General features: G+C 43.6%; 1 protein-coding gene across 2 annotated transcripts in view; it reads left to right on the top strand.

Annotated features, from left to right (window-relative positions):
- The first annotated feature begins 1,944 nt into the window (after window positions 1-1,944).
- The window catches only part of LOC138300449 (protein FRA10AC1), a 195,491-nt gene continuing 172,505 nt past the window's right edge, over window positions 1,945-24,930 (top strand). Inside the window, exons 1-3 of one of the 2 annotated variants that reach the window (XM_069239842.1) lie at window positions 1,945-2,073; window positions 15,280-15,359; window positions 24,185-24,255. In XM_069239842.1, coding sequence (XP_069095943.1) covers window positions 15,357-15,359; window positions 24,185-24,255 — 74 coding nt within the window. In that variant the 5' untranslated portion in view covers window positions 1,945-2,073; window positions 15,280-15,356. Of the gene's footprint in view, window positions 2,074-2,224; window positions 2,246-15,279; window positions 15,360-24,184; window positions 24,256-24,930 lie in introns of those variants that run through there. The other variant, XM_069239843.1, reaches the window with a different exon arrangement.

The following is a 24,930-nucleotide window of genomic DNA, read 5'->3' as shown; positions in this document are numbered from 1 at the left end:
TGGTCAAGGAAAAAACTCCGTGATAGACTACATATTGGTCACAAACAGACAAGCCGCAAGGGTTGTAAACTTTATCACCCATACAATTGCACGCAGTGACCACTACCCAATGAGTATAGATTTGGACGTGGCATCAAGGGATTTTTATCCCAGGTGCCACCTCCCAACTATTGCACGGTGGGTGATATGGACAGTAATAGGCTTAACTGGTATACCTTGCGTTGGTCAAAGATTGAGCCCGAAAAAGTTCCTAAAAAAGTTGATCTGTGGATGTACGCAGGCTTTTGAATTTTTTTTAGACTTGGGTACTAATCCTGAGGATATCATCAAGAGTTTTCAAAAGATTGCTGAGGACATTAAGGAGGGACTGGTGATTACAGGTAGAGGCAGTAGCAATAATAGGATGATGGGGTGGTTTGATGAATCATGTACTAAGGCCCATAGCATGTTTAAACTAGTCCTACACAAACGTCCACGAAGTGTGCATGAAGTCTGGGCTGCTAGGAAAAACTATAAATATGTTTTAATGCAGAGGAAAGTAGTACAGAAAAAGGAATTATAGGACAATTTGCAAGAAGCCAGCAATAGTAAGGATTCTGCAGCTTTCTGGTGGGTAATTTATTTGCTCTATTTCCAGTCAGACACCGGACCAGCCTTGAAATGACCATTAGCGAGGGAGACTGAATCTCTCACCTCTCAACCATTTATTCTGATCCAACTGGTTAAGCCTGACAAAAGACGATGCGCTTGACAACAACTGTTTGGGCCCTGTTAAATTCCCAATCAAGCTTACATTTACCATTGATGAGGTCATTACTGCCTTAAATGCAAGTAAGGCCGGCAAGGTGCCGGGACCAGATTTCAACCCTGTAGATCTGTTTAAAGCCAACACAGCCCTTTGGGGGGCATTGCTTACTCAAGTCCTGAATGCATGTTGTCAAGTTGGTCTATTGAGGTCTTGGAGGAAATCAATTATTGTGCCAATTTTTAAAAAGGGAGACAGACACAGTCCTACCTGTTATCCTCCTATCTCTCTCCTAGATTTGATGCTGAAAGTAGCAGGTCATGTTGTCTTGAACAGATTGCAAGAATGGGCCCAGGAGAACAATGTTTTATCGGACTTACAGTATGAATTGCGGAGGAAGTAGGGACCGTGGAGCAGGGTCTGAACATTTCCCCCGTCAAGCAAGGGAGATTGTACTTGGACTTTGTTGATTTCACTGCTGCATTTGATTGCGTAATCCATAGTAAATTGTGGGCTATTTTGGGGAACATGGAAGTGGACCCACCGATCATACAATTTCTCAGGCAAACATATTATGAGCGCAGGGCCAGAGTGCAACATGGTTTACTTAGCGAATGTACCCAGACATTGAGCATGGATAGGGGGGTAAGGCAGGGTTGTGTTCTGGCACCCTTCCTTTTCTCCTTATATATTAATAGCTTGGGTAATGTACTATCTGCTGACTGTAACAACCTGCCCCAAATAGGGTTCCGGCTCATTCCTGCCATACTGTATGCTGATGATACTGTTTTTATGGCGCGAACCCCCCTTGCACTGCAACACTTACTAACACACTTTATGTCCTATAAGGAGGAACTGGGACTATTAGTTAACAAAAGCAAGACATTTGCTTACCTATGTACATAAAATTCAAATCTCCGATCTGCATGTTAAACTATGTCCTTTGCAGCTGGCATACTAAACTCTATGCAACTTTGTGAGTTAAAATTATGATTAGACAAAGCACAGAACACTCCCAGAACTGCATTAACCACCAAAGTTGTCATACTATTATAATCCCCTCAAAATTGCTAGACACACATGGACCTCCGCAGCAGTTATTTTTACCTTGTAAGATTCTTTAAAATACAGCCTCTTTCTGACCAATTACGTAACATAGTTTTACATAAACATACACTCATTACCTATACGCATGCGCCTTGAAAGAGCGCTCGCATGCGCACACGCGGCAGAAGCAGCATCTGACAAGAAGCATGATTCTAGTGTAGGCGCTGTAGCCTGTGACACCCGCGAGACCCGGGTGATCCATGCGAACGGAGTCCGTGCTGGTGAGTAGACCACGTTGAGTGAAATCCAATTCCGCATCTGCGTCTGTGAAACCGTCCATTGCCGGGAGCCACCCGTGCTGTACAAGGTTACGGGCGAGTCCTCTTCTGCGCCCGCCTCCCCGAGCGTTTTGTTTATGTCTTTGGTCTTGGGTGAGGGGACGTGGGTGCCTAGGCAAGTAGTTTTAGTCCTCACTTAGTCGAGCAGTGTATTCCGGGCTCCCGCCGCCAGTAAGACAAGGATTGTGCAGGGACCGTCTCCGCCACCTTCTACGGGACTTTTTAGTTGCCGCCGCTTTGGAAAGCTTTTTGTTTTAGCTGTTGTCTTTCCGCTTGTGTTTTAAGCCCACCTGAAACGGGACACTACGCGTTCAGACATCAGATGTTTTAGTCGCTGACCGTGGAAGTGCAGGCACTGACTCTTTAGAATACCTGTCTTCCGGTACTCAGCTATTAAATATATTGTAGTAAAGCTGAGAAGTGCAGGTATGCCCCTTTCAAATTAAAGGTTCTCCGCATCGGACAATTAATATGGCCCCATTTAAAGCTCGGGGTACTGACACAAGTCAAGCTTCAACTGTTGTGTTATGTAATGTGACTTATGGATCGGTCCTTTGGCCATGTTCCGTGCCCAGGTCCAACTGCAAGCTAGCGGTTCTGTGGGCAAGGTATGGGCGCAGACTATGCAGTACTGGGCACTTCTTGAGTCTTAACACTGCGGGTATTAGGAGCAGAGGTACTTGGTGCAAGTCTTGCCCTGTACTTAGTGGCCCTTAATCATAACCATGCCCACTGATCGTCGCAGGCAGCATGTTTTTGCCACAGGGCATGACTACGGTGCTTTAGTTGAGAATCGGGTGTTCTTAGGTGTAGGCCTCCTGGCTGTAGGATTTTAGGCATCTGTTTTTGACATTTTTAACACAATAATCAGCAGGATATTTCTCTTTCTCTGATGTGCTATGGCTTTGGGGAAAGGGAGACAAGCTCCTTGTCAGATCTTTAAGATGCAGATCTTTGACTGCAGAAGGCTTCTTCTGGTCATGAGCATCAGAGAAAACGTTTCTGCAGCCATACAGGGCCACTTTACAGCTTTTCATGTTTTTTACTCTGCAAAGCATTGAAGTTAAAAAATACGATGCAATAAGCTGAGGATCTTAATTCAGTTTTCAGGATAACCATGCTGGTGATTTGTGCATCAAAGCAGCTACTAAACTCTCATGATTTCACACGTCTTTCCAGGCCTGAAAATGTCCAATGTCAATGGTATTACTCATTAAAATAAACAATAAGGGCTGGCCCCTGGGGATGGATGCACACCCATTTCAAACATTATGGTGGAACGCTTTTGTTTTTCAGTTCTAAATGGCCTTGAGTTGGCCAGGGTAATCATTGGGTGAGCCTGGCCCATCTGGCCTACCCGCTAGAACCGGGCCTGCGTAGAACATAAATGAAAAAAAAAGTGTTTTTGTTAGATTTGGAATGATATCTAATTTTCTACAGGGGTTTCAAAACGCACTTTACACAGAACTGGTGACGCACCCATGAGTTACTTTATTTTCCATTATTTGAAAAGCTGCATTATGCATATGATTTATGGATTTTAACCAATACGATGAGTAGTGGATAGTATAATGTCATTAAGGGTTTTAATGTGCATTTTCCAGTTTCAAAAAGGAAATGAGAAACTTAAAATATAATATTATAGAGTTCTCCTGGTATTCACAGAAATGTTACAATAATCACACATAGGCATTATTGAACAAGGGTTGTACAGCTCACTTCGTGGAATGTCTCTTTTAATGATGCTTGTGAGTTCTAAGAGAAAGCAGGGAAGCAATAGCTAACATTTGTCAAGCTTTATACTTCTGCTACCTTGTTTCTGGAACTTAACCTCGCTATTCTGGCATTGAGAACCCGTAAAATGAGGCTATTTTCTTTCTTTATTTTAAAAAGTTAACATCTTTTGTTGTAGTTACACCTAATGTCCAATAGCTTCTGTTGATGGACATGTGGTTACACATGTGAAGTTTGGTGAACACTGACAACAATGGAGAACAATTTAATAATTTGAAATATTTTATTTGATAGTTACCTTGATCTACTTGAGCTGATCTACTTTGGCTTTTTTCATAAGTCGTCTCAAATCTCTTGATTCTCAAAACTGTTTGCATTACATTTTACCAAACTTGACGTGTACATATAAGCTTTGTAGCCCTGGCACAAAGAGACAGAGTAAACTGAAGGGACAAGAAAGAGTTAAACGTATGATGAGAAAGTGTAGCAGTGTCGACATTGGGGGGGGGGGAGGAAAGGGTGACTGAGTCGTGTAGTGGGAGAGAAGAGCAGGTGAGCTAAGGCAGAATGGAGTGTTGACAGCAGAAGTAACTGGGCATATTTAGGAGTAAAAGATTGGAATGCAGAGGTAAATAGCAGTGAGCACAAAAAGTGGGAACAATGGGTGCAAGGATTAGATTGAAAAATTTGGTGAACTCAATATAAGGAAAAAAGAGGCAATAAACAGAGGCGATGAAATGAACAATGTGTAAATAGATGACACTGAAGACTGAGGAGGCATAGAATGTAGAAAAAAGACACTGGAATCAAGAGGATAAAAGGGACGGGAAGAAGCGATTGGAATCTGTCCAGGTGAGAGCAGGAGATAAAGGAGATGGGAGAATTGGGGGGGGTGGAGGTAAAGGAAATGAGAGGCATGGGAGGGTAAAGGATTGAGCAACGTAGAGGGAACGATTAGAGGGGAAAAAAGACACTTTGAGAGTGACATTGAGAAAGTCACTGCTTGCATGTTCTTGACTTTATTATATTTGCCCTGGTAATTTATAGCCACACTTCTTAATCTGCTTGGACATAGTTAAACTGAAGCCATGAAACCCAAGTTCTCAGAATATGTAGACTTAGAAGAACAAGTATTGGCAATGCCAGTCAGACTTACCTTTACATACAAACAAGAGTAATTGGCATTTATAATACTTGTTTATAACAGTCTTCAATGTCTGTCAAGATGGATGTTGTATCTTCCGCATTTCTGCAGTACTTCTACTGCAGTAGGTGAATGCTGCAAACTGGTGGTCTAATGTGGCTTTGTTTTCTTAGATGCAATGATGCTTCTGGACAACCAAAAAGCTCCCCTGGGCAGGTCAAAGTCAGAAACGGGAGAAGGCAACAAATAAGACTGACATCAGCACGAAAGCCATCCAATCTTGACAAGGATTGGCTCTGTGGAGTATTGCATACAGTGCTGCCTCTGGCATCCAGCTGAAGCGGTCTGTAGCAAGCCCACAAAAAGTGAGGTAGGCCATAGGAAAATTATTTAACAACAGTCAGGGATGGTCTGCTTTCATACCCAGAGCATGCAGTCCCATTCTTCACCTGTCACTTTCTTTGAGTCGGCGTGGCTCCTGCTGGCAGATTTTGCTTGCTCTTGACTGAATTATAGCTGAGCTCCAGGTTGAGGTATTGAGATCTAAATACCCTGCTGTGTCAGATACCTGAGGGTTTGGCACCTGCCTGTCCCACTCATATTTTCTTCACCTGTAAGCTGAAGTGTGTGCCTGATAAACGGGGCCTACTGTCCTAAACCTGTGTCATGTCTGATAACTGTGGCGTTCACAATACTGCCTCTCAGTGCGCCCTAGAGGTTCAAGTGCAAGAGGTCAAAAATTACAGTAAGAAGCAGGTGTTCCTGCAGTTCTGTATTTGTGGGTTGGATGCTTATTTAGCAGCTGTGGTGGTGTTTAACTTGAAATACGGGTACCTCTGCAAATTGCTGGTAGATTAAGAGATCAGCATCAGTGACATTGGAAAATACTATCCATAGCAATGTATGATTATTAGGATAGCATCAAACCATTTAGAAAATATAAAATATACTACCTTAATTATCACCACAGTACATAAATACCCCGGCGAATTGCTTGCTAATTTTGAATTAGAAGTGCACATGGTCACTGAATTTTCATCTAACTGCCCCTAGATACACTTAAGTGCTTGATTACATATCTGAGTTTCAGTTACATGTTGCAGTTATCCTTAGATGCAGGATAGATATGTAACCCATATGATTATTATTTAAAAGAACAGATTATTATGAAAAATATATTGCTGTACAGATTCAGTGTATCACCACAAGAGTAGCCTCCGTATTTAATAGTGTAATCAAGACTGATTTTCCATTTACCCTTCAAGCTCATCTAGTCTACTCTGTTTACCCCCTTAATTTATGATTGACCTGACCTAAAATTGTCAAACCCCCGTTGGAGGGCCAAGGGGAAAGCAGGAGCGGGCATAACCGTGGTGGTTGAGGCCTTTTACTCTTGATGGCCCCGGGCCTGTCTAACTATGGGCTATGAGCAGCTGGGCCAAGTCCGCCTTCAACGCTTTACTCCCAGTGGCAGAGCACATCAAGCAGTCCAAGCTTCTTTGGGAGGAGGTAGGTATAGGCTGAACACATGCTCACAACTCAAGGTACATCAAGTAATCCCCAATTAATGATTGTCCAATCAAATATTTGCTTTTATATAAGCGGTAGCATTTTCATATAAATACAACATATAATATGGCACACCACAAATAATACACACAGTCTTCTCAAGCGAGGCCTACTAGTAGACCTTGGGTCAGATTCTCAGGTCCCACCTCTCAGTCTAAGATCCCTTGTTGTTCCCCTGTGGGGTGAAATAACATCCAAGCTATGCCTCGTGTTCAGGTTTTGTCAAAAGTCAAAGTGTCACTGCGCTGTAGCGTTTAAGTCAGAGCAAGTCCTCCCCCAGGGTTGGCGGCCCAGTATTCAGTCTTACCAGCTCTCTCTTAGGTGTTTAAGCAGCGTGTCTGAGCGTGCGTCTGGAGCCCGGTGTTGAGCACAGATCTAGATCCTGCAGTCAGGTTGGCAGGCATCCATGGCGCTCTGCTAGTTACATGGTAAGTCTTCCTGAATCCGCCAGCAAGTCTTTGGGTGCTTCTGGATTCAAGTTTTTGACTCATTGCCCTTCTTCCACTGGTTGTGGCTGCACAGTGCCTTAGTGCGATGGCCCTTTCTCTTCACCACTGCCTCCCTCCTAGCATACCAGAGGTTGCAAACAGCACCACAGATGGCTACAGCCCCTCCAGGTACAGCAGTGCACAGGGCGACTACCCCCATCTCTTCACAGCATGCACTATAGCTGTAGCCCTCAAGCTTCTCTGCAGCTCCCACCTGCCACAGATGCTATGAGGAACTCCAGGTCATCATAAAACCTGTCTTTGATCTCCCCTGGGTTTGTCATGGTGGGGGCATATGCACTGATGAAGGTGGCGTGGCGCTTTCCTTTGAGGGGGAGCCGCAGAAACATGAGTCGATCGTTGAATGCTTTTGGGAGGGTGGCTAATTTGCTGATCAGATTAGATCTAATGGTAAAACTCACTCCTGCTTCGTGACGTTCATCGCTGCTGCGGCTACTCCAGAAAAAGGTGTAACCGGCTTTGACGTCTGTCAGCTGTTCTTTGTCTGCAAACCTGGTCTCGCCAAGGGCTGCAATCTGGATGTTGTACCTGCTGAGTTCTCTTGCGACAAGTGATGCCATACCATAGTCATGAAAAGTGCAAATAAGGCAATGATGCTCTTCAGGTCACGGCCCTGCACAGGGTGATGGCCCTTATTATTCATGTTGGGCCGTGGCACAGGCTGCATCAGTTCAGTTCATTTTGAAGTGTGGAGCAGAGCAGCAAATAGACAATTCTTATGAAATATATTCCCATTGATCTTGGAACTACAGGAGTCAGGTACTACTGATAGCTCACTGAATTGCTAAGTATTACCTTTGCATGCTTTGCTTTCCAGGGTGTTGTGAGTTTGAGCAGTAAAGGCTCACCCTTAAAAGTGTTTGTTACAACTTAAATTCATTTAGCACTTGTGTTACTTTAGTCCTATTACGTAAACAAGTTACTAAAAGTAAGGAAGTTTCATGGCATTGTTTGACCTGAATTAGCTTTTGATACTCTGTCATATGCTATGTTCGTGAATGTCCTGCACGTTTTTGCAGCAAAGCTGCATTTTCAATGAGAGATTAAGGCAAAATGCAGAGCCCATTTTAAGGGAGCATGGGGTTCATATTTTAGTCTCATTGTGTTCTTATAAACAAAGAAGCACATGTCAGTGTGTGGGGACCTTGTAGCTCTACCTTTTGCTGTGCCATCAAAAATGGCTTAATCTGCTTGCAGCTATGGATCTATGATTGCATTACACAGTTTTGAGGTTCTCAAATTCTCAATTGTGCAGTCCGTCTAACAAGGTCTGCAGAAACCATATTCTGGTTTGGGACTCTGTCATCTTTAGTGGCCTATGGCAAGTGCAGTAAGGTGCAGTTCATAGACTTGCAGGTTCTTAGGCATGGGTAGACGTCTAGAATAGGGCTTCATGAATATATGTTTGGCTACTTTTGGAGGCAGGTTGTTGAATGAGATGCGTTGTTACAACTCAGTTTTTTAAATTTCATATCTTTGGTGACAAATACAACACCTGTCTTTGCTGTGAGGCAGTGGTTTCCCGTTGAAACTTTAATAAGGTCTAGTAAAAGATAGTTGTTATGGATTAAATGTTTGCACTTGACTTGATTAGCATTTCACACTTTAAAAGTTATGTGAATCAAAACAAGAGCATCATATGCTAAGGGCTTACAGTGCTTTTTGCAGGGCAGGGTTGTAGAGCAAGAGAGAGGTACATGCAGGGATGGGGCACAACAGATCTGGCTCCCACTAAATCCCATGAGTACCCTTCAACTTTAGATGTTGCTTTCGTACAGGGACCCACAAACTGTGTATCCCACCCGCTTTGAACCTAACTGCTCCTAACACATGTCTTGCATAATGGGAGACTCAGCAAGCTCAATCATGATAGACTAAATGGATGTATACAAGGAGACTAAGTTGGCCATCTCCCCATAGAGAATGCAGGTAAAACGACCTGTTCCTCACAACAGCTGGTCTCGGTCTAGTCACGGGGACGATAGTTTTCCATGTCAAATGGAAGATAAGTTTGGGTGTTACTTTATCTTCCAGCAGAGTGTAGCACTCTGGCAGTTAACAGTATCCAAAACATGTAGAGCATCTGTCAGAAGAGTCGTGGCATGTGTTTCCTACACAAGAAAACATTCTGCGTAGGTCATGATGAGGAAATGAAGAGGCAGATGGCATATGACTTCTGTACACGTGACTTTCAACCCTGCAGCCAGGTTTAAATTGAGTTGGTATGCTGAGAATGAGAAGGCAGGTCTTCTCTGGACAACATTGGACAGTCCTGGAAGTGTTCTGCTATGATCGCTTTTTATTTGTTCACAACCACCAAAGCCACAATTATGGGGCATTTTCTCGACAAACTGAGAAGTCATTTCCTGACAGCTCATTTAATATCTGGCCCTAGCTGGTTCTAAACCTAGACAAGCATTGTCAGTGTCAGTAAGCCTGGAATGTAAGTGAAAATTGAAGCCAGACCTATTGGCTTTGCTATTGCTTGAACCTTCGGGATGAGACTACTGCGTCCAGGTAGGGACATCTGCCAGCCTGCTTGCACTTATTCTTACGTAGCGATTGTAGGTCTGACTAGAGAAGTTTTTTGTTTGGCATGTCAGAGTGCTTCTGTTTGTGTGCGCCTGCTACTCTGTCATGCCCGGAAGCAGCAGAGCGAGACTATTAACTTGTAGTGGGGGGCATAAGAATGATTCCAATATCATGTGTTTGGTTGTATGAGAGTAGTTACGGTGGAGTGTGACTCCTGTGAGGGGTGAAAGAGTGATGTCTGTATGTTCACGTATTGCCTTTCCACCTTAAGGGCTTTAGCTATTCCCTTCATCCTGAAGATGTGCTGTGTACATCTGTAGCAATGGACGAGTCTTGCTTTTAAAACAAGTCTTCAATTGCTGTTCCTAAACAGAGTTCTTCTTATGCTTGTAAATGTGCCACCTTGATTTCCATAATGAGGGTGTGCTCACATTTTGGGAGAAGATCTATCACCCAGTCTGGCCTAGTGACAACTGGCTGGCTGCTCTTGCCAATGTCCTCCCAGCAAGGGCCACTGGCCTTCCCATTATTTGTACAACTGGTTGTGTTGACTGGTGCCTTCAGGCACCAGTTATGCTAGTGAACAGAGTCTTAGCTACTTTCTTCTCAGACCCTCTAATAGCTGCGAGCACTTATTCTCTACTCCGACTTACATTAACAGCTGCACAGCAATTTCTAGCACCTGCTGTCCGTGTCTGATACATTTCCTAGTGCACCAAACCATTCTAGCTGTCCAGGATGTGTGTACACAAAGTGCACATGTGCAGATTAGTGCACTTCATGCTTGAGGCATGTGTGGCAGCGTGACCTTCAGGGGAGGAGAAATGAGCTTGAACTGAGTAGCTGGTTTGCCATCAGATATGTGCTGAAGTGTAAATACACTGCATGCATTTAAGAGCACCATACTTGCATACTAGATAGATCAGCATAGCCTCAACCTGCCACTATCATCACCCACTCAGATGGAAGGGTGAGAGCTCTTGGAGGAGTCCATCAGAAGACATAAAACAATCACCTCTGGTGGAAAAGTGGAGCACGCAGGAGCACAACCATTTGTTTCTTTGTTGCAACACGCAAAGCTCCCAGCCCACTTCAAAATCCATGAGGATTTGTATGCAACAGCCACCTGCGGAATAGGGACTCCAGTGTGTCATGCCACATTGTGTAGGCTCTGATGCTGGTGCATGCTGCACCATTGCTCTTGTTCAGCAGCGACAGTCACTGCTACTCTTGGTAGTTACTGTGCCGCGGCAAAGGGTTTTGGAAAGACGGATAGTAGCAGGGCTGGTTTCTCCTGCGGCAGTGGACAGTAACAATGCTCCTGCACAATGATGGGTTACTAGGCTCCAGTTATGATAGTTGGAGTCTAACCTCTGGTATCTTGGGTCAATCTTACTATTTGACCCAGACTCAACACCAGTTACATCAAAGAACAGAGTTCAGTCACCTCCCACCCAGGCCCCTTAGTGCTCACAGACACCTTCTGATCCAGGACTCTGTGTCTGACTGTGCATGAACAGCTCAGCAGGAGTTGCTGGTAGCAGCTCTTGATGCTTAAGGTAGCAATGCAGAAGAGTCCAAGGCTGGCTCAAAGGGGTTGTATGGGTTGGAAACTGTCACTCTCATCAAACTAATTCTGAATTTAAAATAATTACAAATGTGCAGAATGAAAATCAGATGGCTCTATCCAAGGAACTGCAAAATACGGTCTCTCTGGTGTTAAGCAACGTAAAGCCCCTTCCTAGGGGGTTTGTCCAAGAGTTTACAATGTAAAACTGATTATCTTTGTCAGAGTTCAGAGTATAAACTCCCTTTCTGTGGTATTTATTTGAAGTTTGCAATATAAAATCCTATCCTATTACATTTCTTAGACAGTCAGTTCAGAATGTAAAAACCCTTTCCTAATGTATTTGTCCCAGGGTTGCACCATGTATGTACTCTTCCTACTGCACTTAAGATGGGGTTTGTGTCAATAATGATTCTATCAGTTACGAGTAATGGAACTGCTTTATAGGTGACTCCAGTCGAATGGCGTTGAAGATGATCAACAAAAGGCTAAGCTAAAAACTTGGGGGCCACCTTACTTTTGGTCCCACACCAAGTACTAAGTACACCCCTTTAACATTTGATCCTTGGGGTAGCGAGACAGACACTTCAAGGGTGGCTCAGAGAAATAGTGTGGGTTGAATGCTCATAAACTCTGTTTCTGTTTTTGAAACAAGGTCTGCATTATCAATGTCTCTATCACTTATGACCAGTAGAACTACTGCATAGGTAGACCAGCACAACTGCTGCCCAATCAAGATGATAAGGAAGAAGATAATGAAAGGGATGGAGCGAAATGCCTTTTTCCAATAGTCTATTTAAATCATTGCCTTTGTGATTACCTGAGCTCTGGCAGACAGCTTGCAATAACAGCAACTCAGTAGAAAGCAAAGTTTAGTTGATAGGTTAAATTGACGGCAAATTTCGAATAGGTACAACACAGTTTGGCCCACTCAGAAATACTACATCTCAAGTAAACAGTGGCAGGTATTTCCCAAAGTAACAATCCTCCCCATACCACTCTTCCCTTAGATTTGGCATATAAAGATGCATCAGGCAGATATAAGAACTTCAGTGGATACTGAAAGTAACATCACCAATTGTACGAAATGATTAATATGCCCTTTTTTAAATTGTCACCCACTGTACTAATGGAAAGGGCAAGATGAACAAACATTTTAGTATCATAGAAAAATTTAACATTTCTGACATAGATGTGTTTTATTGAGTCACTTGGCAAAAGCACGTAGTTATCACAAGGATTCCTAGCTGGATGCTGGGAAAAAACTCACTGGCAGGCTGTTGTACAACACCTTAGGACATGTAGACAAAATCAAGAGATAATACGTCTGATCTGACACTGAATAGACCGAAGACCTGATTTAGAACTTTGTGGACGGGTTACTCCATCACAACAGTGTTGGATATCCCATCCGTTGAAGTCTAAATCCCATTATGTCCTATGGAATTTAGATTTCGGTGGATGGGATATCCGTCACTGTTTTGACAGAGTAACCTGTCCGCCGAGTTCTAAATCAGGCACTAAGGGGCTCATTCTGAGCCCGGTGGGTGGTGGGCGCCGCCCGCTGTGCGGATACTGCCGAAAGACCGCACCGCGGTCAATATACCGCGGGGGTCATTTTGACTTTCCCGCTGGGCCGGCGGGCGATCGCCAGAAGATCGCCCGCCGGCCCAACGGAAAAGCCCCTGCAACGAGGAAGCCGGCTCCGAACGGAGCCGGCGGAGTTGCAGGGGTGCGATGGGTGCAGTAGCACCCGTCGCGATTTTCACTGTCATGCCAGTGGCATGGGCAGTGCAGGGGCCCCACAACACCCGTTCCCGCCATCCTGTTCCTGGCGGGTTTTACCACCAGGAACAGGATGGCGGGAAGGGGGTCGGAATCCCCATGGCGGCGCTGCAAGCAGCGCCGCCATGGCGGATTCTCTGGCCCAGGGGAAATCCGGCGGGAAACCGCCGGATCCCCTTTTCTGACCGCGGCTTTAGCGCCGCGGTCAGAATGGGCACTGAAGCACCGCCAGCCTGTTGGCAGTGCTTCCGTTGCCCGTGGCCCTGGCGGTTTAGGACCGCCAGGGTCAGAATGAGGGCCTAAGTCCTAATATTATGGTGTAACATTTAATGCTACATGTTGTAGGCTAGCTGGCCTAGGCAGTACAGCATTCACACATCATTACTGCTTTCTTCCTATGAGGCAACCTGAATTACCAAACTGCTGCAGCATCACCAACTGCTGGCAACGCCAAACACTGCGTCCCCTCATACTGTCTGTACTTTGTCCAAGTTGCTACAGCTGTTTCTGGTAGGTTCAGAAACGGATTAGTTGCAACTGGGAAATGTGGGTGGTCCTAGGTATAATGGGGGTCAATAAGGCTAGGCCTGGACTACTTCGGGCTAGCCTTATTTAGTTCTGGAATTAGTAATAAAACATGACTGCCATGCCTAGTGATTTAGGGCCAGATGTACGAACCGTTTTGCATGGCGCAAACTGCGAAAATCGCAGTTTGCCCCATGCAAAACGGCCATCACGATGCACATTCCCATTTTGCAAGCCGGTACCGACTCGCAAAATGGGAATGCGACTCGCAAATAGGAAGGGGTTCTCCCTTCCTATTTGCGACTCGCACCGCGATGCAGAATTGCTTTGTGACGGCGAAAGCGGTCGCAAAGCAATTCGCATTTAGCACCCACTTGAAGTGGGTGCTAACTCATTCGCAAAAGGGAAGGGGTCCCCATGGGACCCTACTCTGAAAAAACGAAACCAAATGGTTTCATTTTTTCTTTTGTAATGCAACTCGTTTTCCTTTAAGGAAAACGGGGTGCATTACAAAAAAAAAAATGCTTTATTGAAAAAGCAGTCACAGACATGGATGTCTGCTGTCTCCAGCAGGCCACCATCCCTGTGAGTGCAGGGAATCTCAAGGGGGTCGCAAATTGCGACCACCTCATTAATATTAATGAGGTGGGTCTTTGCGACCCCCTTGAGATTCGCAGAAGGTGTCTGAGACACCATTCTGCATACGATTTTGCGAATCGGAAATTGCGAGTCGCACCGACTCGCAATTTCCGATCCGCAAAATCGCATTTTGCTACATCTGGCCCTTAGTGACATCTTTTCTTACACTTTGCAAGAGCAAAGCCACAGTGACGCTGTTGTGACTCTTGGAGATTCTTGGGAAGATTTAGGTTTGCCATGCATTTTCAAGCTGTAGTTTGGAAGCTTTGTAGGCAGTTGAACTTCCCCTCAATCTTTTGTGGCCTCAAGTATTTTAGTGGGAAACTGATTCATTAGTTGATGGTGCATATGAAACAGACATCTTTATAATCTCACAGTGTGAAAACTGTGCAAGAACACCTTGGTTTTTCACCCTTATTATGATGTGAAAATAAGTGCCAATGAGTTAGGTAACTGAAACCCTCATTTCTTAGAAGACTCAGATCACCCACCTAGTTGTACCGAGTGGTACCACCATTCATAATTCTAAATTTCGGACCCTGTAATTGACCCAGTAATAAACGAGTGCTTTTCCTTGCACCTTGCACCTAGTGGAAATGAAAAATCACAAATGATAATGGACCAAGATGTTCCAGGTAATGCATGTCATTCCCCGTTTCTGGCCAGGAAATTTATGCTGGCAGTTAACTGGGGTGGAGATAACACTGGAATCAATAACTCAGTTACTGGCCATCTTGTAATGGAGGCCCGAGAATCCTAAATTGCTCATCTTAATTTTATTGTGTGTTGTAACTTTGAGCAGATGAATTTAATGTTTGCATTTGATTTGCAACTTTTTCAAACAGCTTTTGTTTATTCATTGTAGATGTTGTTTCTTCTGCATCGTTGAATATTTACAAATTCCGTTGACGCGACAATGAGTATTGACAAAAGTGAGAAGGGTCAAGTATTTTTTTATAGGAAGAAAGCTTAGGAAATCTAAAAACAGGAATCTTTAAGTGCTTCTCATATCAATGTTTTAAAGGGGAGCCATGTCTCAATATATTGCGCTTCATCTTGTATGTCTCTTTCCAAATGGTAGAGATGTCTGTTAAAAAATGTACTGTAGTGACTTCATAATGCTATGTAGCTTATGTTCTTTCTAGGCTTCCCCCTAAAAAATACATTGGAACCTGTCTGACAGGCTAAAGCGCCACACATCAAGGAATCGGAATTCGGTGTTATGGTAAGTCTTTCTGCTGCTTGCTGTCTCCCAGGCTGGATGCCAGCTTTCCATGTGATGTGGTTTTTGGAAAGATATTATTTATTCTAGACAAGTATAAATCACACAGTGTGCGCTGTATAATTGTAATAGTCTGCTCTTTTTGCTCCTTCCAGCATTATTATGTGTCCAAGTTGAAACATCACTTGAAATCTCTATAATTAGATATCCTCCTCGTACGAGGAGATGAGTAGAGGTTAGGAGAAACCTCTGTTGAACATTGTCTGCCTTGGTGCCACATAGCTGGTTCTGAATGGGTGCAATCTTTGTACAATACATTGGAATTAATCTTAGAACAAACGACAAGTTACCTTTTTTGGGCATGCTAATGCATCAAGGAAAGCCCCATCTTGTGTATGGTAATGCTTCTTAGTACTTCATTTAAAGTTCATCACATCAGATGTAAGTCAACAGGTTTACCTTAAGGTACACATTCAGAAGCATTTCGCTCAGATTGCACTGATTACCTAAATACTCATCTGCTCTCTGGTGATTCTTTTTACACCCCCTACGCTTGTGCTTTTACTTTTTCTTCTTCTCACTGTTTGGGTATTTCATGTATTATACAATTACACCTTCTGTAATTCCTTTACGCCTTGTGTGCTTGTGTCCCATGCCTTTCTACCAAATAGATAAACCTGTTGGCTGTTTCTCCATTTTCCAGTCCCTTTCCTCTAATGCCTTCTATAGTCTCCAATCCTGGCATTTTACCATGTCCACATGAACTTGTTGGTCTCTTTTGGTCTCTTTCATGCACCCCTTTCTATGCTGCAAGTATGGTCCCTGTTTCTGCCTTTTTTGTCTTTGTACTTTTTACATTTCATTCTTTTTTTCTCCTGTGCTCACCTTCACTGTTATTTCTTATTTACTCAATTACTCGTTTCAGTTAGAGTTGTGTGAAGTTTTTATTGTATGGCATAATCTTGCATCATTTCCAGTTCCCAGCCCTCCCTATGTTTGTTGGGTTGCCTGCTTTTCTACACTGATGTACGTGCATGGTTTACCGTCTGTGTAGTAGATGGCCCTGGTAACTCACAATCATTTTTATGGGGTTTCATACTGGTATATATCCCAAGCCTTACCTAGTCATAATGCCCCAATTATCACACAAAAATCCCAACTCATGTATTATTTCAGAAGCTTCTTTTTTGCCTTGGTGAGAAATATGCAAAGTTAACTGTAAACTGTCTATGAAACTTGGCACACTCCATGTTTCTGTCATCTCTGGTTTTACTACACCTAGGTCTCTTGATTTGCAGCTCACTCTCAGCCAGTCCTTCTTACTTTTCTAACAGTACCATATTTATTTATTTCTCCTTCATTTTTTTCATCTTCTATGAGCCCCATCTTAAGTAGAGTCAAATCGAACAGCAGGAGCTGTTGTTGATGCAATTTTTCCACTCATCTCAGTGTTTGACTGTCCCCTTTCAAGACCAGAGCACAGTAAAGGTTTTGTCTCCTGCTGGCCTTATGACCTTTTTGCTCAAGAGAAAGGATTTATTTAAATTATGACCTTACAGTCTTACTTCCAATTAGTCACACACCTTGAAACAGGATATCACAGGAATCTTTCTACCCAGAGAAAAATTTGATCTGCGAAGAACTTAATGGATGTTAAGTCAGCTAATCTGTGAGTAGTATAACCTCTTGAGTGGAGTGATCCTAATAATTAATTTTGTTGCATGTTTAAGCCATAGCAATCATAGCTGTCACCTGAAAATCAAGTACTGTTTCTACTGCTCCAGTTCTCTTCAAGTGAGAGTTTTCCATTCACTGGTGATTATGTCCTTAAGATGTGTGACGCTTCATTGAAGTGTGCTTAATGTACCTTTTTTTGACAATACATTTTATTGATTTTGCAACACAGGAGCAAGGAAATGCACCAAATAATATTAATGATTCAACCCCCATAGTCACACATCAACGCTCCCTTAGTCCATTGTCGTTTCATATCACACCGGCCTCCCCAGCCCTGTGTTACAGTAAAGCAGTACATTGTTCGTTCATGCTGCAGTGTCTGTGGTATCCATTCCCCACCTTTTCAGTCATCCATAGTGTGTCCATGGCTCATCCATGCAGGGCTCTAACTGTATCCCCTGTAGTCTGCCCATTCCTTCCAGATCTTGAGATGTTTCTGGGGGAAGCCTTTGGATATGTGTATTGGACGCTCCTTCCCACACAGTGGTCCATACATGCGGCCCAAGCCTCCACCGACTGGGCCTCAGTTGCCTTCCAGGTTCTAGCGATGTCCCCCTTGGGCACCACCAGGACTAGCCACATGAAAGCATTCTGGTATCCTGTGCCCCTCAGGTTGTCAGTAATGTGAAGAAGTATGAGTTTGGGATCGCGGGGAATGGCCCAACCAGGCACCCTCTCAAGTTCACCCAGCGCTTCCTTCCAGAAGCAGGCTAGGCCCAAGTAGTGCCAAAATGTATGTGCTAGGTTTTCCTGCGGGTCAGTACACTGCAGGCAGTTCCCCTTTGTGATGAGCCCCATGCGATGCAGTCGGGCCCTTGTGAGGTAGGTCCTTTGAAGTATCATTAGCTGTATCAATCGAAATTGTGAGGCTATAACCACCTCTTGTGGTGCCTCCACTGCCTCCCTCCAACCTTCACCCTCAAGGGTACCTATCTCTCCCTCCCACGCCCTTCTAACCCCCTCCATTGGGTCTGGGAGGTTGCACAGCAATATTTTGTATATATCAGTTAATTTATGCTTTTAGAGATTTGTGAGAAGGATCTTGACTTCCATTGGGGAAAACTCAGGAATGTCCTCTGTCGACAGATTAGGAAGAAGAGCATGCTGCAACTGCAAATACCAGAAAAATTGAGTGCGGTGAAGGTCATACTCCCCTTACATGTTCTGGAAGGACTTCCTCATTCCCGCATGGAGGACATCTCTGAGCTTAGAAATACCTATCACTTCCCAGGCGGAAAATCCTCGAAGGGATGCGACCTGTGGGAGGTGACCGCCCTGCCACAGTCAGGTCTTCAGAGTGAGACGATCTTAACAGCCTATTCTCTTCAAGTCCTTGTTCGATATCTTGAGCACCACCCGTGTAGCCGACAGCAGCACCGCAGGAATCTTCCCGCCTTATAGCAAGTGAGGGAGACCCTGATCTCCCAGAATCCAACCCTCAGCTGCACACCCTGGGTCGCGGAAACTGTTAAGCCACCACCATAACAGAGTATTATGTCTGGTATGGCAATCCCTATCAATCTCTGGTTTACAACACTTCCCTAACGCGATGTGGGGCACCCCCGCTCCCTCTAGAGCAACGATCTATTCAGTGCGTTGACCCTAGTAGAGCAGATTTTAGGAATCGGGTAGGGATGGTTCTGTAGATGGTACAGGGGATGCGGCAAATAAATCATCTTGAAAATTACTGAGCTCCCCATGAGAGACAGCGGGAGGGTAGACCAGAACTTAATATCTCATCCAAGACCCGTTAATAGAGGTGCCAGATTGAGATCAAAAGAACGGGGCCTGTCGTCCGTAATGTACACCCCTAGGTATTTAAAGTAGAGGGATTCCCTCCGCCCATGGCAAGTCCATCAGGCATGGGGCAATTGGATATTTTGCTGATTTGTGGGCGTTGATCTGCAAGCCTGAATAGTTTCTTAAAATGTCCAAGATCTGGAGCGCTCTGGGGTCCAAGGTCGCAAGAAAGTCCAGAAACAAAAGAACATCGTCGGCATATAGCACAATTCTATTATCAATCTCCTCCAACCATTTGAAGCCCCGGTACGGCGGATCCACCCTTACCCATGCAGCCAGCAGTTCAATCACTAAAGCAAAAAGCAAGGGTGAAAGCAGATAACCTTGGCGGGTGCCTCGCATTACTGGAAACCACTGCGACACCTCACCCCCAAACTGGCTCATGGTCGTCAGACCTGTATAGAGAAGACACACATAGCTCAGAAATCCCACCAGGTAAAGGAGGGCAAACATGAGCGTCCAATCTACTAGTCGAATGCCTTTCGAAAATCAATGGACAATATAGTCCTGTGTCCCTTAAAGGCTCTACTGAGGGCAATCGTATTGTGGACTCTTCAGTGGTAATGCCAGGTCGCCCAGTGGGTCAAAAACCCAGACTGCTCAGGGTGTACCAGATGGGGCATGACACCCTACAAACGCGCATCTAGCATTTTGCCCCATATTTTGGCCTCCACATTGAGAAGTGATATTAGTCTAAAGTCTTTGCAGTATGTACCTTCCGTGCCTGGTTTTAGCAAAACTACAATCTCGGCCGTCCGGAGGTCGAGAGGCATTTCACCAGTCTCCACGGCCTCACGGAAGGACTCCAGCATAAGGAGGCTTGCCTATGGCCATATCAGGCTCCAAAACTCGGCTGTAAAGCCATTTGGACCCAGTGCTGTGCCCACATGGAGCTGGGCCAATCCTCCACGCAGTTCCTCCCCTGTGACACTGGTAAATCTGCTACCAATTGTGTTTGGTCCTTGCAGCGACTCATTGGATTCGTGCTACATAGTGACCAGTAATAATCGGCAAATGCTTCTGCAATCGGTATGCTCCCTGTCACCCGGGAGACGTCATCTGCCAACAAATAGGCCACCAGCGCTTTAGCCACTGTTGGGACGCACAGCCAATGCAAGGTTTTGCTGGCCTTGTCACTCCATAGATAGATTCTGCTGCAGGTGGCGAGCCATGCTTCTCTTGCCTCTTGCATGAGCTTTTGTCAGAGCACTTTTTGGGTATGTAATGAATCTTGTAGGAAGGGCTCCTGTTGTGTGAGCAAGTATTGACTTTCTAGCACTAAGATCCGGTCTTCCAGGTTCAAGACCTTCTGCCAGGCCCTGTCTTGCTGGCCTTTCGCATAGCTAATAAGACACCCTTTCACTGTGGCCTTCTGCACCTCCCACAAGGTACCGCTGGAGGTCACCGATTCCTCATTGTCTTTTCCGAACTGCTGACAGGCCTGTTGGCACAAATCACAGAATTCTTCCTCTCTAAGGTAACAGCGGTCTAGACGCCATCTCCTCCTTCCCCTCAGGGCGCCCCATGATAATTCCATTGCCACTGGTGAATGGTCCGATAGGCCCCTGGCCATCTGATGCACATCAGTGACTCAGTGGCCCACCTGGGCGGGCATAAAGAAATAATCCAATTGAGAAAAAGAGCTATGTGCTCCAGAGTAAAAGGCGTATCCCCTCTCTACGGGGTGGTGGGCCCTCCACGCATCAGTCAAGTGCCAGTTTTGTACACTTAATGTACTTTCGAGCTGGATGTCAGCGAAGAGGGAACAAAAGAAAGAGACCTATTTTTTTCATATATCGTTATTATTTGTATGGTTTCTAATATAATCTGTCAAGTATAGCAAAACAGTACTTGTGTGGCATACTCCTCTCTAGTGTCTATAAACTGTGCAATGATATATAGGGTTACAGAAAAGGTGAGTAAAATAAAAAGATAAGAGAAAACAACAAAGAAGCAATATCAGTGCATTCAGCATACTGTTCGTTTCTATAAATTCAGTCCTGCAAATTTCAGTTTCCCGATTAATACCTCTTATTAACTGCTATTCTTTTTAAGATGAATAATCATTACTGAGCCCTAATTCATTCATGCATGTTAGATTATCATGGTATAGGAAATGTCAGTAGTGCTTCAGTGAGCAAAAAGCTGCAGCAATGGATCTGGGCCACCCTCTGTTCTGTGCTCGTCTCATACAAACATGTTCGCTGGTCAAAACCCAGACTGCGTTCACTGATCAAAACCCAGACTGCGTTCACTGATCAAAACCCAGACTGCGTTCACTGGTAAAAGCAGTTTCGCTAACGTAACTTTCACAGCTACAGATAGTAGCACTCGCATAACAAAACATTGATTGACCAATGCCCTGTTGTGTTGGAAACGTATGCTGCATTTTGAAAGAGGAGTTTCCGTTTTATATTAGTAAAAAAGCTGCTTTACTTCTTTGTTTAAACTTGTTCTGTGTCTATTTAGACATCATATCGCTCTCTAACCTGAAACATGATTTTAGTGAAATATTATGTTGCTTATCAGTGAGAGTATTTCAAAGAAAAGTCTAATGATTTGCTCAATACATCTTTAGAATAAATAGCACAATAAACTAACACCAATCCCTTTTTTGTATAAAATATATTAGTGCAGTAGATCTTTTCAGTGTCATCTTTACACATTTCCAATTTGGGGGATGAGAGGGTTGATCTTGTTACTAAACTCAAGTAATTAAATGGTTTTGTGTGCTATGGGCTTGTCAAGACAGGGAGTATTCATTCTTATTCCCCAGATGAGGTGGAATGTAGGTCCAAAGTGAACTTTAAGAAGTACATAAAGTTTTGTTTGAATTTGCCCTCTTTCTCCACAGTTTCCTTAGTTTATTTGGAGGTCAGGATAGAGTCTGGTTCAAATCTGCCCTGGTGATCTCTTCTCAGCCCCTTGGTGCTTTACCAAGCACCTGCAAATGGCGGGGGTTCTGTTGAGAGCTACAGGAGTAAGAATTGCAGTGTTTTTGAAAAATATTTTTATGGGTTGCTTGGCTCCGGCATAGACCCCCGTGCATATATTCAGGCTAGTTATGTGATGCGCTTCATATGGGTTTCTCCTCAGCTGCTCTTGTGTGGAGTCCCCAATATTTTACTAAGACTGAATGCATAGTGCCTTTTTCAAAAGGTTGCTTTTCTGCCACTCCTTGATGGATTACCTAACACGTTCCATGGTGACTATTCTAACGATGGTAAGTATCTGCATGCTTGCATTACTGTCTCTGTTCTCACACTTCTACTAAGCACTTGTACGAGCAGCATCATGCTTGTGGCGACACAAAAACATTGTTCTCACACCCTCTTTACCCATCCAGATCCGAGCTTTTAAGTTTATTGCTTATGAGTTCTTAAGCATTGGATGCTACATGACAGACACACACTCTTCCATCCATAGCACTTCTAATGAGTAGCCTGTGACCTGTCTGCAAATTACATTGTAGTGCTTTAGCAGGGATACAAAGCTCTACATAACCATAATTATATTACAGTACAATGTTGTGGACAAAGTAGCTTAGTATTAGGAAATCAAATTGCTGTAGTTATCCTGCAGCATTTGTGTTTGTTTGAATAAATCACAAGAAATATTTAAAAGTTACACTTTGAAAGGTCCAGTTTCTAGAGTTCCTAGTGGATCCAATAGAAGCATCCCACTTTCTTCAAAATCCCAAAATAAAGTCAGCAAAGAAAGACATGTGTGTGACGCTAAGCTTAAATCTATTTTTCCTAAGTTTGTTAAACTAGATTTTATGTGTTTTATCAGCTTTGAGCCAGACACTTATGTTACAGAGCCGTAAAGAAAGGACCTTGTAGGGGTTCGCAGTAAAAACACCCGTAACTCGTCTGGGTCATGTTTATTTCAAGCTGCGTATAATAACACCAGCTGACGCGTCCGCCTGCCCTCAATCCGACGCGTTCCAACCGCTCCTTGTCGAACGCTCGGGGGCAGGCAGCACGCAACAGTATGCGACAGCCCGCCCGACACACTGAGCACAACAGACCTCCCTTACTAAGAATTAGTTTCTCTTTCTCCATATTCAATGTTGTGGATAGTTTCATGGTACTCCTAGAGGCCTGGGATGGAAAATCTGTTTTTGACCAGGGTCCCGTTAGCACTTTAAGAATCAGTCTCAAGGATGGATGCAGGGATGGGGGCAAGGTGGAGAAATGTGGTAACAAGTGGGAAATGGACCCAAGAAGAAAGACGTTGCCATAAGATAATGAGACGGATGTAGTATCTGCCAGGTCTTTCCAAAGAAGGAACACACTTGGATTTTTGTTTGCCTAAATACAGTCTCATGTAATTCCTGATTGTTTGGTTTTGCATATTTTGCCTCATTTCTTTTATCTCCTAGCTTTGCTTTTTCTTAATTTTCACCTACATTTCCTTTATGCTAATCTTGAGTTGAATTCCACCACCCTTGTTAGCCACCCTAAAAGTGGCACACACTAATATTTTAAAAGCCCGTCAGGGGACACATGATTTTTTTGCCTTTTTGATTAGTACCAGGGATATTAAAGTAAATGTTCCCTGTGTTCATGTAACATCACCCCAAAAGATCTTCAATTTTCTTCTCTGCTTTTTTTAACTTCACTGTATGTTTCAGATCAGCCAGGACACCAGCAAGATAGTATATTAGCACATAGGTCAGCTCAAGTCAGTACATTGCATTTAGTTGATGTTTCAAGATGAATGCAACACCTCAACAATTATCTAAAAGGTTTGACCTCCTTTGGAAAATTTTAGTTGCTGAGCAACATATAGGTTTTGCCGTTCCGCACTCCTGATAAATGTTTTAATGTATTCGTTTGGGATAATGTTTAATATTTCTATGTGATGTTGCCTCCTCATATGCACATAGGAAGTGAGACAAATATTCAGTTTTTTTTATTTTGTTTTTATTTGATGAACTGCTTAAAGTGCAACAAAATTATGAATTTTATTGAACACATGGTGGCCGAAACTGAGTTGAAATCTGAAACTTGTGTTTTGGCTCTAGTTTAGCACCATTAATGAGCAAATTAAGTGTGGAAGAGTGTTCTAAAAAGGTGCAATTGAAGTAGGAGTAGGCGACAATAGTTGCCAAATCATTCGCTCTGAATTATTTATAAGATTCATATTACAGTTGCTTAATCAAATTCTATTTGAAACTAGACACATCTAGCTTGCTAGTGAAAGCGGTAGAAATTACAACATAAACGTCAAATACTGTACAGAAAATCAACATTTGCACTTTTCAAAAAGATCTGTTCTCTTTTTAGGCTAATGATCTTGGAGGGTATGACTCAGATTTTAGTGAAGATGAAGGAAAATCTGGCGACAAGAAGAAAAGGTAATATATTTATGACGTTTTGTGCCTTTAGGCAAGCACACTTGTGAATTACATCTATTAATGAATATGACAATTTGGTTGAATCCTTGTTATTTATAGATCACCGGCCATCCACAATGTACACTTAAATTATCATTTAGCCTCACTGTAATTAGAGCCATTAAACACCCAGTCATACAGAGTATTGTCAGTTGGCAATATAGCCTAAAATGCACACACTTAGAAAACTGTAATGCATCATATTCAAAGTTATGTTTAATTTATTCTCTTATTAAAGAAATAATAATTTAAAAAAACCTATGTACATTGTTGGGACGGAGAAAAGTTCATTCCTTGGCTGTGGAGTGTATGCATCCTGGCTTGAGTTCATTCAACCTCCCCCCCCCCCATCTGAAAAAATGGCAATCATGTATGTGCACTAGAGGTATTTCTTCCAGAAAAGGGTTCAGTTGTGCAAAGTGGTGCACCATCCTTTCTATGTGAGACTGCTGCCAGTTTTCTTGGCTGTAGAGGATTGATGTTGGTGGTAGTAATACCGTTTAGAGTTGTAAACATGCCTTTTTACTTGTCCTGGTCATAAAGAGTCAACTATCGGCCTCTTCCAACTTTTAACATTTTAATACAAGTCTCCCGCGCCGTGTCCTTTGTCCATATGGTTTCATTTAATCTATTATT

This window comes from Pleurodeles waltl, chromosome 6 (genome assembly GCF_031143425.1).
Source record: "Pleurodeles waltl isolate 20211129_DDA chromosome 6, aPleWal1.hap1.20221129, whole genome shotgun sequence".
NCBI classification, from domain to species: domain Eukaryota; kingdom Metazoa; phylum Chordata; class Amphibia; order Caudata; family Salamandridae; genus Pleurodeles; species Pleurodeles waltl.
The sequence above is the reverse complement of the archived record's forward strand: the minus strand, read 5'-3'. Positions and strand labels throughout refer to the sequence as shown.